This window comes from Eleginops maclovinus, chromosome 12 (genome assembly GCF_036324505.1).
Source record: "Eleginops maclovinus isolate JMC-PN-2008 ecotype Puerto Natales chromosome 12, JC_Emac_rtc_rv5, whole genome shotgun sequence".
NCBI classification, from domain to species: Eukaryota; Metazoa; Chordata; class Actinopteri; order Perciformes; family Eleginopidae; genus Eleginops; species Eleginops maclovinus.
Genome location: NC_086360.1, coordinates 5707818 through 5721582, shown reverse-complemented (window position 1 = coordinate 5721582; position 13765 = coordinate 5707818). Strand labels below are relative to the sequence as shown.

The 13765-nt window shown below is 39.9% G+C and overlaps 1 protein-coding gene across 2 annotated transcripts in view; it reads right to left on the bottom strand.

Annotated features, from left to right (window-relative positions):
* Positions 1-1921: 1921 nt before the first annotated feature.
* LOC134873216 (spermatid perinuclear RNA-binding protein-like) overlaps positions 1922-13765 on the bottom strand; it is a 95614-nt gene continuing 83770 nt past the window's right edge. The window contains exons 15-18 of one of the 2 annotated variants that reach the window (XM_063896679.1): positions 12502-12642; positions 12110-12233; positions 8217-8267; positions 1922-5049 (exon numbers count right to left, since the gene is read on the bottom strand). In XM_063896679.1, the coding sequence (XP_063752749.1) occupies positions 4961-5049; positions 8217-8267; positions 12110-12233; positions 12502-12642 (405 nt within the window). In that variant the 3' untranslated portion in view covers positions 1922-4960. Of the gene's footprint in view, positions 5050-6355; positions 8120-8216; positions 8268-12109; positions 12234-12501; positions 12643-13765 lie in introns of those variants that run through there. The other variant, XM_063896680.1, reaches the window with a different exon arrangement.

The window sequence follows — 13765 nt, the reverse complement described above, 5'->3', positions numbered from 1 at the left end:
AAGTGTGTTGAAACTGCCTAAGGAGTGCCTGAACGCATTTGTTATAGTCTCTGTAAGGTTGGACTGTCTCTAGGCACCCGAGCACTGATGCTGTTACACAATACTGACATGATGAGCTGGATATCTGCAGCTCTAATCTAAAAACATAATTAAAAGCTTTAAAAAAACAAAAAAAACAACTCTAAGCCCATTAGTGAGGTTGTGCACTGAGCGATCAAAGGGAACTACGCCAGCAGAGGAGGCTGTGGTCTTACGTTAAAACATTTTCAGGGCTTTTGTCTGTTGATTTGTTGAAGCTCAGATGGAAAAAAGCACAAGTGAATCCTGATCTTTTTAGGCCCTTAAAGGGGCCCTATTAGGCTCATTTTCAGCTTCATATCTGTATGTTTTGTCTCTACTGTGACATGTCTCCATGCTTTAATGTTCAAAAAGCTCTTTGTTCTTCTCATACTGCCTGTGCTGCAGCACCTCTTTCACCCTCTGTCTGAAACCAGAGCCCAGTCTGCTCTGATTGGTTAACTGGCCAGCTCTGTTGTGATCGGTCACACACATAGAGACTTCCCTCAGAGTTTAACAGAGTTTGAGTTTACATTTTAGTGAATAAAGAACTAAATCGTTGTCAAACTATAGCAAATAGCTCTAAATTTGATTTCTTAAAATGCCCACCACTTCATTCGCTCTCCACAGGGACTGCTACCTGCAACAAAGGCTGCTCACACAAGATTGGTCAGTCCTACTCAGTAGTGCTGTGTATTGGCAATAATAAGGTGATACGATACTTACCATGTTACAGCTACTAATGCTACTAATAATGATACGTCATATAATAACAAGAAGTTGCATCATGACAAATATAAATATATACAGTGGGATCGTCCTTTTTTCATCGATCTGATGCCAGAGGTCTTTGCGATGTGAAAAAATGTGTTTGCGCTGCAGTGCATCATGGTCCCGAGCGCCACAGTAAGATGACAGCCTGCCATCAGTGAGGGCTGCATGTACCCACGTTGCGTAATCCAACACCTTCTGGCTTCTTTCTCACAGCTAAAAATACCAGCAGGATCTAAACCTCCATCTGATACCGAAATCCTCGCCATCTGCATTCGCAGGCTTCTGCCTCACCGAACATGAAACATCCGTGATTTCTTTGCTAGGAATAACAAACAGTAATCCCTGCAAGAGTTTTTATTTTGGCTGAAGGATCATGAGGGTTCAAGTCTGCAGGCTTGCTGAAGTCTGATGATAGCAGCCTTTATTACATTCTGTTGTCACGCACTTTCAGCACTGTAACAAATCTGGGAAAGTGCTGATTTGTGTCAGTCTGAATTTCAACACCACATACTGATGGAGGATGCTTAACAAGGCTAATGGATGATCTATCACATTTTTTTGCGTTAGGATCGAGCCAGCTTTGAGAACTCTCTCTTTGTATTTCTTCTCATAAACATTATCCGTTTCTCAGTTTGTCAATGCAGGCGAACAAAATAGGCTGTGTTCTTGTTTTGAAGTGACAGGATTAAATTTGCTTGGGAACATGGAACCGTTGGCTTTTATTGGCAACAACTAAATACAATTGTCCGACCGATTAAGTGAAATTGTACATTTTCCCACAGCACAGCTGACTATCACTGACGGCAAACTGGTTTAAAATCACTTGGTTAAGGGAGAGGACATCTCTAACCGGTTGACTGATCACAACAGGGCCAGCCAGCTAACCAATCAGAGCAGACAGGGCTCTGGTTTCAGACAGAGGGTGAAAACAGGTGCTGCAGCACAGGCAGTATGAGAAACATAAAGAGCTTTTTGAACATTAGAGCATGGAGACATGTCCCAGTAGAGGAACTAAACACAAATATGACCCTGAAAATCTGCATAATTGGGCCCCTTTAAAGTGTTTTTGGGAACTCTTCCCCCTAAATGACATGGGTTTTTAACATGTGACTGAAGTGCTTTAAATAATACTCACTGCTGCAGAAGTTAGTTTATTTAATAGATCTATATAGATATTCCAGTCATAAACCTACAGGTAAAAACATCAACACTTTGACTGATGGAGGGTTTTGATCTGCCTCCGCTGTGCTATGCCTCTGGCAACAACTGGATGTTACCAGGACAATAAGTGGAAGGATTTTTAAACCAGTGACAAATTAAAATGTGTTTTCAGTCTCCTATGTTGTAACAGTCTTATGGCTTTCATGTGGTGTAGCACTGAGGTGAGAATTGGCTGACATCAGTGGGATACTGGAGACCAAATAAGCTTCCTGTAGAGTTACAAACACATCTTTTCTCATTAAATGCTTCAGCTTTCTCATTCAAGCAGCTGGTTCACATGTCTTGTTTTGGGCCTTTATTTGATTCTCTCAGTGTGTGTAATCCATTGTTTCTTTCACTCTCTCTGTTCCCTCAGATGTAATTAGCTACGCAGCAGCCAAGTATGACTGAAAGAAAAAAAAACTGATGAAGTAGAAGAGGTCAGGAACACACACCAAACACATCTCTCCAAATGTCTGTCATGCCTCGTCTTTTCTTGTTACACTTTCTTTTTAATTTCCAGGTTTTGCACGACTGTTACAAATCATAAAAGCCTCTTTGATTTCACACATAATCCCAGAGAAAACTGTTGGAGCGGAGTATGGAAGTTTAGACATGCCAAAACTACTGAATGAGACAAGAACCAACAATTTTACAAAGGATATGTTAATTTATAGGGACTGGATTCACTGGATCAGTTGGTTATTCTCCCTAAAAACATTTATAATTGTGACAGAAAATTATAGTATTTGTAGTTTGGCCAATTTTCCTGGAACAAAAATGTCTAGCGTGTTTTACAAAATGTGTTCCTATGAATCCATGAACCGAATAATTATTTAAAGAAAAGGAAATAAACATATAGTACAATCTCCTCTTGTGACTTGGATTCTTGTTAAATGGGTTTAAATGTGATTTTACATTCGACCAGAGACATTCACTATAATTACATCAGGTGTTTGTAACATCCACGGTGGCGTTTACATTCTGTTTTAGCATCGTCTCGTCGACAGTAACGAGCAGTTTTCCCGCACCTTTCTTTCGTTTGTTTGTTTCACATGATCAGATTTAGTTTGAAGGTTCCTGAGTGAAGTATTGCTTTAAACACTTGTGCTTTCAGTCAGGCTGCAGTAAGGAATAAAGCAACACCAAAATATTAGCAGGTCATTTCATCTGGTTCCACTTCCTCAGTTCTAAGAGGTTTGGTGGACAGTGAGGTGCTAATAGTTAGCGCTGTTGTAGCCTGGTTTGGATTACTTTGAAACATTAAAACACTCATTTTTTCCAAACGGGATATGTTCTTCTTAAATATTTATCCAAATTTCAGGTTTTTTTAATAACACTAGTTGACATCTAAATTCTTTGAAAACAAGCTTTTAAAAAGCTATAGCCTACTAGGAAGTGATGTTATAGAGTGGTGCCGGAACAAGTCCTAGAAAAACCCTGAAATGAGCCAGTATTTGACCACTTTTGGGTCCCTCGTCTTGAAGTCAACGTTTATTTTTTCCAGTAGATGCCTGAAATCAGGTCTGTGCTAGAAACAAGCTATAGAGATTTTCACGTTTGGTTTTATGACTTAAAATTTGCAGTAAATACCCCACTCATGAAGGTACGAAGCTTCTATATGTCTTAAACTTGGCGGTTGCTAACAAGTGACTAAATAAATGACTAAACGTCATCTCAGTGACACCATTCCGCCTTCAGATAGCGGTGGTGACGTACGACTGTGATGTTGTTTGTTTATAGCCTTATTTTAGCTTTTGACTTCAAGCAATTGCATTTACTGCTCTGAAATCATTAGGTGGTGATAATAAGTGGAGATTATCCTGCTGAACAACTTGTGTAAGTATCATAAATTTGTGTTTGCCAGAGGGCTTATATTCAGCGATTTACCGAAATGTAAAAATCCCTTTGGTTTTTGTCGAGAGGGCCCTAGTGATTCTCACTTGTGGGTTGGACTAGAACAATACATCATCACTGCACCACTCTATTTTGTCACCATTCAACTGCAGCAATATCTAGGGTGATATACAGTATATATCATCCTAGATATAACCCCTTTTCCGTCTCCTACATAGCAACAAGTTATTAGAGATTTGTTTTCCTTTCCTCTTCCTTTAATCATGTTGCGACCTTTAATATTTGTCCTCTGTGATCTTGATTTAAACCCAACAGACGTGTGACATAAGTGGACTTTATGACTGCTAACAAACCTTCGATTTAAGAGATTATTAGTTGGAAAATAAATCATTAAAACCTGATATTGTCAAATAGTATTTCTCTTAAGGAAAATCAATTCTTTGTTTACTATATTTTATCATGTATAAATAGGGAATATATACCAGCATACCAATAGTGTAATAGAGTTTGTAAAATGAATTAATATTCATAGATAACATTGCTTTAAATACAAAGCTACTTTTGTATTTACATTCAGAGATATATTATAAATACCTTTCTTTACCTGTCAGCGGGTTTTACATATTCAAACATATCAACATGTGTATATATATATATTCAAAACTCACAAACATTCATATATACAGATAGTAAATATATTTACATACAGTAGGTCACATTGTGGTGTGCCGGCGTTGATGGTCTGTTTGAATTCTGCTGTAGAGGCTTTGGAACATGTTGAGATACCCAAAGGCAGGAGATTTATTGCTTTGTGTTTTATTGACATTTTCTGAGAGAGCTGGCGTACAAAGTCTCGCCTCTTCACTAAAACCCGACCTTGACTTGCAGAGTTGCCTGCAGTGTTGTCTCCTCCATATTGCTTTCAATATTGCTGCCGTGTCTCGTGTGGAAGGAGAGTCCCCGGGGAGTGGCGCTGCAGTAATTGAGAGGCGCTGGCAGAGTTTAAAAAGGGCGAGGGGTTAAACGGGAGGCCGAGGCTGATGCAGAGTTTGGCCTCGGTGAGTCGGTTGGGTCAGAAAAGATCCTGAGGGCCCAGGTGGATGATGATAGGTGTGGCTATGGTCTGCGGCTGGTAAAAGGCACTGTCGATGTACAGGCCGCCTACAGACAGAAGACACGAGCAACCGGGGTTAACAGAAGTAATCAACAGCACTTAATGCAGATCCTCTTTCTCCTGAACTCTGAGGTGACGAGAATGAATGGCTTTAACCATGTGATCAGAGACAAGGATGCATATTTAAAGCAGAATATATACTTTTTGTAGCTGCTCTCAGAAAGTAGCTCCCAGACATTCTTAGTGCTCAGGAGATTCAGTGTACCCTATCACTTTGTTTTAAATCAGCATTACAATGTTTCTCTACAAGCGTCTCCAGCACAGGTGGTTTCTGGGTGTTTGCAAGCTATAACAAACGGCTAAATTTGTGAAACAGCCTGCTGCAGCTTTTACTTAAAATACAATACATAGACATTACAACTTGGCTTTTATTTTGAAAGTTCGGACCATCATTCCTATCTTTGCTATGCTTGTCAAACTTCCAGTTTATGCATGGTACATTATGTAGTTTTACAAGGATATTAATTGCAGGTTTGGTTATTAAAGTTTATAGGTTTTATTTGAACAATGAGGCTCAATTTGAAAAAGAAGCAGACTTATGACGACTGAATTGAAGTGTGATACTGACAGATTCGATGAGCTGTCTAGCTAGCTAGTTTTCGGCTAACATTAGCTACTTGGGTTTTAAATCTATGAAGACAAGCTTAAAACAAGCTGAAGTCTACTAGCCAGTTTTGTTAGAAGTGGTGCAGGAACGAGCCCAACAATCTTGAAATGAGTTAGCACTATATATTCCCTCATCTCGAAGTCAATGTTTTTTTTGACCGTGATTTAGTTAGTTTATAGCATTAGCTTTTTGCTTCTGGAGATAGCATTTACGCTTGAGAAGTCAAAAGTGATGATCATTTGTGAATATTATCATGCTGAATAAAATGTATAAGTATCTTGAACATGTTTTTGCCACAGAGGTTTTTTCTCTGCAACATACTGAAATAGAATGGAAAAATCCCATTGATTTTTGTCTAGGGAGAACTTGAAATGTTGACTTTGAAGTCTGCCTACAGCGATTGTTCATCAATGCACCACTCTATTTTGTCACCATTACAATTCTGTTATTACGGCTCCATGCTAAACGCTTCAACATGTGGATGAATCTAAAGCTTGATAAAACAGTTCTTTCCTCGTAACAGATGCTAAAATATGATTGGAAAATTGCTGTTGGGAGCTAAAGGGGATAGCTAAATGCCAGCTGAGCGATTGTAACTTTGAAGTGCATGGCCACATCACGGAAAATTGATAAATGAACCAGCAACTGTGTTTTGAGAGCTTTACAAAGTACAAGTTACTCATCTCTAGACAAAAATATTCATTTATTTCAACAGAATATAACCTACAAACAGGTCAGAATTAAATCTCTTTCTGAAAAGAAAGTATTTTTACTCATCACGAAAAGCAACAACAGCTAAAAATACTCAACAGCAAATGTAAACCTGGATTTTCACCATCCAAAAACAGAAAAATATTCTCAGTGCAAACCAAATGTTATTTATCTTTCTTTTTTTTTATCTCAACCGAAATTCTTTAAATCATTAGAAAAGCAGAATCAAACACAAACAGCATTCACTTTCATGAGGAGTAATTGAAGGAATAATTTCACCTTTTCACAAAGAAGATCTCTGATCAAATTCATTTCATAGTATATGTTTTTTGTATTAATTACTTCACTTTGGGGTGAAGTGTCTTGCCCAGGGACACAACGACATGCTGCTGCAGTGGGGATTGAACCAGTGCTCCCCTGATCCGAAGATCAGCACACTAACATTACTGCGCCACAGCCTCCCAAAGTGTTACAGCGGTAACGAGTTAGTTCCCTACTATTATTATCTATGTTTTCTTTCATTACAGACTGTTTAGTTCCATACTGTTCTTAATAATCAGTGTTTATTTAGTACCCTCATTTCTTTAGTTCCCCACAGAAAATGTTTCGATTAATGCAGTTTATTTATTTAGTTCCCTGATATTCGGCACTGTAAAGTTTGGTGTGGTAGGTTGTTATTGTTACTTCCTAACAATGACTGTTTAAATCCATACAGTGGATACTTAATAATACGTGTATGACTAGTGCCCTATTTTTTGTTTTTTTGTTCGCAGTACTGGACTACACTGGAAATATGGCATTTGTTAGACTTTTATTTCCTTGCATTGAATATTTATTTAGTTTCAGTTCCCTTGGATGTATAGTATTTGATTTAGTTCCATACAGAGGCTCTCAATTTCCTACAGTCAAAATGTAGTCAGACACTTACACAGTAAAACAACTACAGTACACAACATAGAAAAGTAAATAAATACCTACTAAAAACTGCAACGAATTGGTTCCCTCGGTGGATGAAAACGTTTTATAAAATATTTAGTTATGACCACATGTTTTTTCTCCCTTGCTATGGGTTTAATTGATCTGGTTCTTCAGGATTTAGGAAATTAATCATCCAATAAAGAGGAAGTTTGGTTCCTTTCTACAGTTTTTTGTTTAATTTTCCTACATTGGATAAGTAGTTTGTGTACCTAAGAATCTGTTTAATCATTTTAATACCTAATAAAATATGCTTATTGTCTTACAGAAGTTAGGGGTCTGTATTGTTTACATTTCACAATCGGCTTAATTTTATTCCCTTTTGTAGATTTAGTTCCTTTTAGTAAATGTTCATTTAGTACTTTCAATACTAAACTGTACCAGTCTTTAAAACACTGCAGCTCATCAAACACTGAACTCATTTTGTGTTGCATAATGACTTATGACCGAAGAGGTTCTTTTTTAAACTCTGAAATCAGGCCAACTTTCTGAAGGCCGAATTGATCGAGTTGGATGCGAATAAGGGAACATGCTATACAGTGGTACTGATTGGGTTTACAAGTCAAAGCTCTGTGTAATACAATGTTGGTTTTTGATGTTTAAACGTCCTGAACATAACAAATGAAGGTCAGAATCTATCTTTAACCAGTAACTTCCTCTGAAGTGGGGATGAGGGTCCTAATAGGGGTAGAGGTGGGTGATGGGGTATGATGTGGGGACTCTGATGACTGGGACAACTACTGAGGGAACTCTGGAAGGAAAACCTAAGGGAGAGCAAAGCAAAAAAAAAAAAAGAACTTAAATGTTGTAGTGATGGAAAAAAACCAAATGGAGTGATTATTGTTCAGTGACTGAGTTTACCGTAGGGATGGAGGGCGCCTGCAGGGCTGTAACCATAAGGAGCCCCAAAACCTGAGAGGAGAAAGAGAAAAAGTATTGCACAGTGGAGTTATTGCACATACCATGCACAGTATGTATGTTTACAGCTGAATTAGACAATCCATTATGAATCTTTAGGTTTAACATCATTACAATTCCTGTTTGTTTGTTTCAATAAGTCAAAGGACTTATCAAAAGCATGTTTACAGATATAAAAGGATTAATCGAAAGTTCTACAAAAACTAATTTGTACACTGCATGTTTTATGTATGTCTACCACTACTACAAAATGCAAAAGAAAGACGTGTTTTCAGCAATAAAATAACACACTTTTAAATACTTTGTGTCCAAAGGCAACATTGAAATCAGAATAGAGTTTATTGACAGGTTCGTTTACACATACAACACATTTTCTTTGGTGTGTCGTGGTGCAAACATAAAAAAAGGAAACATGTTGTAAGAGAAGGTCAAAAATAAATGATTATGAAAAGAAAATAAATATAAGAAAATATATGCACTCTGCACATTTTGTACAATGTCTTGGCATATACAGTATTTCTGCACAGAAACCTACATTTCATCAAGAAGCGCTCCGCTCCCAACTGTGTGCATCACTTTGAAATGTTGTTGTGTTTTGAGCTTTTTGCAGTGATTGGTTGTTGATGGAGCAGGGGGCCTCAGGAAATGTATTTAACTTGACTAGAGAACTTCAAGTGTTGATCATTTTTGACTGATGATTGATTTGGAAAACTAAGTTGACTTTATAAATTATTGGAACATTTCTATGCTAAGTTTGTCAGTTGGTTGGAGCTGGCTGCCAATACCTGGTAACCACTGCCATACCTGCGTGTTCAACACCGTAGATGTCCCCTCTTTTCAATACTGTATCTTGAATAAGGGCACTCTCTGGCCCACAAAAAATCATTCAAGAAGATAGGCTTCGAAATCTAAATGGACAGTCATCTGTTTAAAGCAGAAAGCCTAGTACCAACCACCACACTGCAGGACTATGCAAAATGAAACTTTAAGAGCCAGGACAAAACACCTGAACTGAAACAGTAAAATAATTATACATATCTGGCAGAGAAATAAATGAGACTGTTGGTACACCTATTATATCGGAACCAAGCTACTCTCAGCAACCTGTTAGCTTAGCATGAAGACGTGGAAACAGCTAGCAAGGCTCTTTCCATCAACCAGCACTTTTACTTCTAATGTAGTCAGTAGCGGTTTTGGGCATGGGCGAAGCGGGCAGCCACCTAGGGCGGTATTTCGTGGGGGGCGGCATGAGCGAGCACTTAAAAAAGAAAAAGTCATCTGGGCCGCGAAGCGGTTTTCTATCTATCATATCACTGTGTGGGGAATTGACAAATTGGCGCCCTCTGCAGGTGCCCCTGCTTGCTGAGAAGGTCCCGTGCACAGAAGCTGTGTGAGAAGGGGAAAGGGGAGCGGTCGCGGTTGACAATTCACCTCTGGGTCTCTCAAATGGAACGGACAAGGGGGGGAACGGGGGATCCACTGTATAGAGCTGTCACTGTCACACCTCGACTTTCTTCCGAATAACGCACATTTCATTCATAATATTATATTTACAGGCCTATAGTTCCTACACGTGTTTGTTTGATTGAATTGTGTGCAGGGGCGTCTCTGCATTAGGGGCCGGTGTGGCGCAGTTCACGACATGATCGATAATTCGATTCCCACTAACAACAAGTAATATATGTGTATTTTATTTCGTAACTAACATTATTGCGTGTTTATTACATGATATGACATAATATGACAATGGTAGCGCTGTAACTGTCTGGTACATTCCAAGTCGCTTCCTGTACGTGTTGAGTAATGGTCGCGCTTCTCCTAGCAGTCTTCCTCAACGGGCATGGGGCTGACCCCTCAGCCCCTGTTTAACCAGGTTAGCAGTCAAAAACACAGTGCGCTTGCCCAACGCAATTTCAATGATGAGCGGTGGGGCACAACGGTTTTGGCCCCATAGACAATGAAAAATAATAGAAGGACATACGTCACATATTACCATCCACCGTTGATGCAGATTTCTGTACAGTTAGACCAATCAGAGTTATTTGTTTGATGCATTTTTATTTGAATTTGAACGAAGCAATAGTAATTTGTTAATTCACTTTGCCCGTGATAGGCAGAGACATTTTGTCAGTCCAAGTTTCTGTTCTGAAGCGGCAGGTGCCATTTTGTTCTTTGCTATTGAGTCAGACCTTTATAGTTGTATATTACTTACATTTCTTTTTTTGTGAGTTAGTTAAGTAATGTTAGTGAGTGTAGCTGAATGACATAATCTTAGCAAACACTGCTCAACTTTACGGCTTGTTCGTCGTTGAGGCTGAGTGGGCTTTTTGCTAGTGGCTGCTGTTAGCCTAACTTAGTTAACGTTAGCTGCGCTCCACTGGCAGCTAGCCGTTCCCATTCCCATTGAGCTTGAAGATGACGGAGGAGTTGTTCTGCCAGGTGCTAGGCCCACCGGAGAACCGGGAGCTGCCACTACCTCATCAGTCTCTGCTAGTGCGGCTGTTAACGTTCCATCTCCCATCTTGCTTGAGGACGGAGGAGTTGTTTCTGCCAGGTGCTAGGCCCACCGGAGAACTGCCACTGGAGTCTTGTGGACTGAGTTAAATTTAGTACCTTGCCATTAGAGCAGAAATTGGAGACTAAGCGTTTGGGACCAGACCAGCCAGTTAATTTGAATATTATTCAGTCTGGAAAGGACAGAAACCGCTCCTTTATTCAGAGTGGTTAAAAAAAAAAGGCATGGCTAACTGCGAGTGTGGCTAAAGGGTCTCTCTTTTGCTTTCCTTGCCTGCTCTTTGGGGGGGACACTGCTTGGACTACAACAGGGTTCAAGGACTTGAAACATCTTTCGGAACGTCTGAACAAACACGAAAGCAGTGGTTCGCATGTTGAAATGCTGTTAGGTTAGGCTTGCTTGGAAGGGTTAATGTAGCAGCTCAAATTGATAACGCTCACAGACTAGCTATTGTTGTACTATAGGCTACTACACCTGGCTTATGTGATCTCTCTTAGTAAGTAGGTTAGCAGGTAGGTGCACTTTACATGACTCACTTACAGCGAATATATGTGTACTGCTTCAACAGCCCCCCGCGTGCATGTGCACGTGCGAGACCGGGCCCCACCAGTCTTTTTGTGCCAGAGACGCCACTGATTGTGTGCATTGATTGATTCTTGAAAAGTAAGTTTGTCTTTCATTTACATTACGTTGTCATAACAACAAAATTGCTGAAAAAAACCCCCCACTTTTTTTCCCTTCGGCGGTGGGGGCGGGGTTCGGAGGGGATCTCGCCGGGGTGTAATTCCATGTAGAACCGCCACTAAAAGGAATAAATACTTTGTAGCTTCACCAACTGTAAAATGTCAGGTTTCTATTTCTACACTTCGGATTTTGTAAATATTATTACTGAGTGTTAGCTAGCTGTTTTCAGTCTCTGCGCTAAGCTAACAGGCTCCCAGGTTTGTATTCTGTGTACAGACATAAGAGCAGTTTTGTTTGTGTTAGTATTTATTTATTTAAATAACATGACCACTTGAATCCATCATATTAATGTGTCAGATTTGCCGCAACAGCTAACTTTTTCCACATTTCCTGTAAAGTTGAAAATAAAGAAAAAATTTAGTATTTTTCCAAAAGTATTTTCCCAAATATTACTCACTGAAAACTGTCAACCATTTCACCCACATTAAACCTTTCAATCTTTATGTTTAGTAATTATGATACAAAAAAGTTAATAAGTAAAAAGATTAAAAATGGGTATTCTTAGTGAACCCTACAATGATTTTATTTGAAATATAACTGATTCACTCCTCAGCATAGTGAACCATGTAAAACTCACCCGGGGGGATGTATCCATGTGTGGGTGCTGTGCTGATGTAGGGGGCTCTGGGGATGACGGGGACACTTGGAGGTCTGGCAGCGAGGGCCGGGAGGGTCAGCATCGAGGCTACGGGTCTCTTTGGCTACACACACACACACACACACACACACACACACACACACACACACACACACACACACACACACACACACACACACACACACACACACACACACACACACACACACACACACACACACACACACACACACACACACACACACACACACACACACACACACACACACACACACACACACACACACACACACACACCAGGTACACACACGAGCACTGAATATGACGTGGTTTCATTTAAAGGTGCATAGAGAAGCATGTGATGTACTCACAGGAGGGTTGGGTCTTTTCTTCTTGATGCTTGTAGATTTGGAGCCGGAGAACAGGCTGTTCAGGGCGGCAAGCGCTGCGCTGGCTTTAGCTACTTTCTTATTGGGACCCGTTCCCCGAAAAACCTGCTTGTCCACCTCCACCTGTCACACACACAGAGGAGGACATCTCCTGATGAGTATAAAAGATAGGTCTATTCTTCTTAATGTTGGTCTTTTTCTGAGAATAAGAGCTGAAACTAATAATCAATTACAATAATTAATTAATTAATTAATAATTTGTTAATTGACGGAACATTTTTAAGAGAGTATTTTGATAATGGGTTAACTCATTTTGATTTTTCGAAATGTCTGGTTCCAGCTCTCTTCCATCTTTATCGTATGAGATAGTTAGATAGACTTGAGAGTTTTTCTAACTGCTCATGCGCGGAAGTGGTGTGTAAAACTTAGGAGCGTGTAGCTCCCGTTTCAAACTTTTGAAAAATACGGTTATGAACGGATGATCAAGTTGTTCAGTCAAAGTCCATAGTGAAATATAATGTGGGGAATATAATGGCATCAAAGAAAGCACACAAAAAGGCTAAAGTGCCGTTAAACGAGAGCAGCGGCCTGTCGGGAGTGAATGACACACGAGCAGCTGAGGAGAACGCCATGGAGAGCGAGTCCTCGCAGGTGAGCCACTCGGAGCTGTCGGCACTAATACGCTCAATAATAAGAGAGGAGATAGGGGCTGCTTTCGAGAGATTCCAGCCGCAACTTGATGCTTTAAAGGGAGAACTCGACTCATGTTGTCAGAGGCTTGGTGATGTGGAGGAGGGACTGACCGATATGGATTGTAGGGTTGCTATACTCGAAACCGCAAATGGAAATCTAATGAAGGAAAACAAAGAGTTTAAAGACAAAATTGAGAGGATGGAGATTCAAAACAGAAAGTTGAATCTACGTGTGTTTGGACTGAAAAAGGATATAGAGAAGAGCGATCCCATTGCCTTTGTGACAAACTTTTTAAAGGAGGTATTCGGAAGTGAGCTCTCATGTGACCCGGCAGTTGAGATGGCATACAGGATTGGGCATGGGACTGATATGAGACCCAGACCTATGATTGTCACTATGCAGAGATACCAAGCAAAGGAAGCTATCTTGAAGCTGGCAAGAAGCAAGGGAGAGATCATTTTCCGAGGCATGCGAGTGAAGATATTTCCTGATATTACTGCGGATATCGCCAGGAAGCGAGCACTTTTCAATGACGTCAGGATGAAGCTGCGTA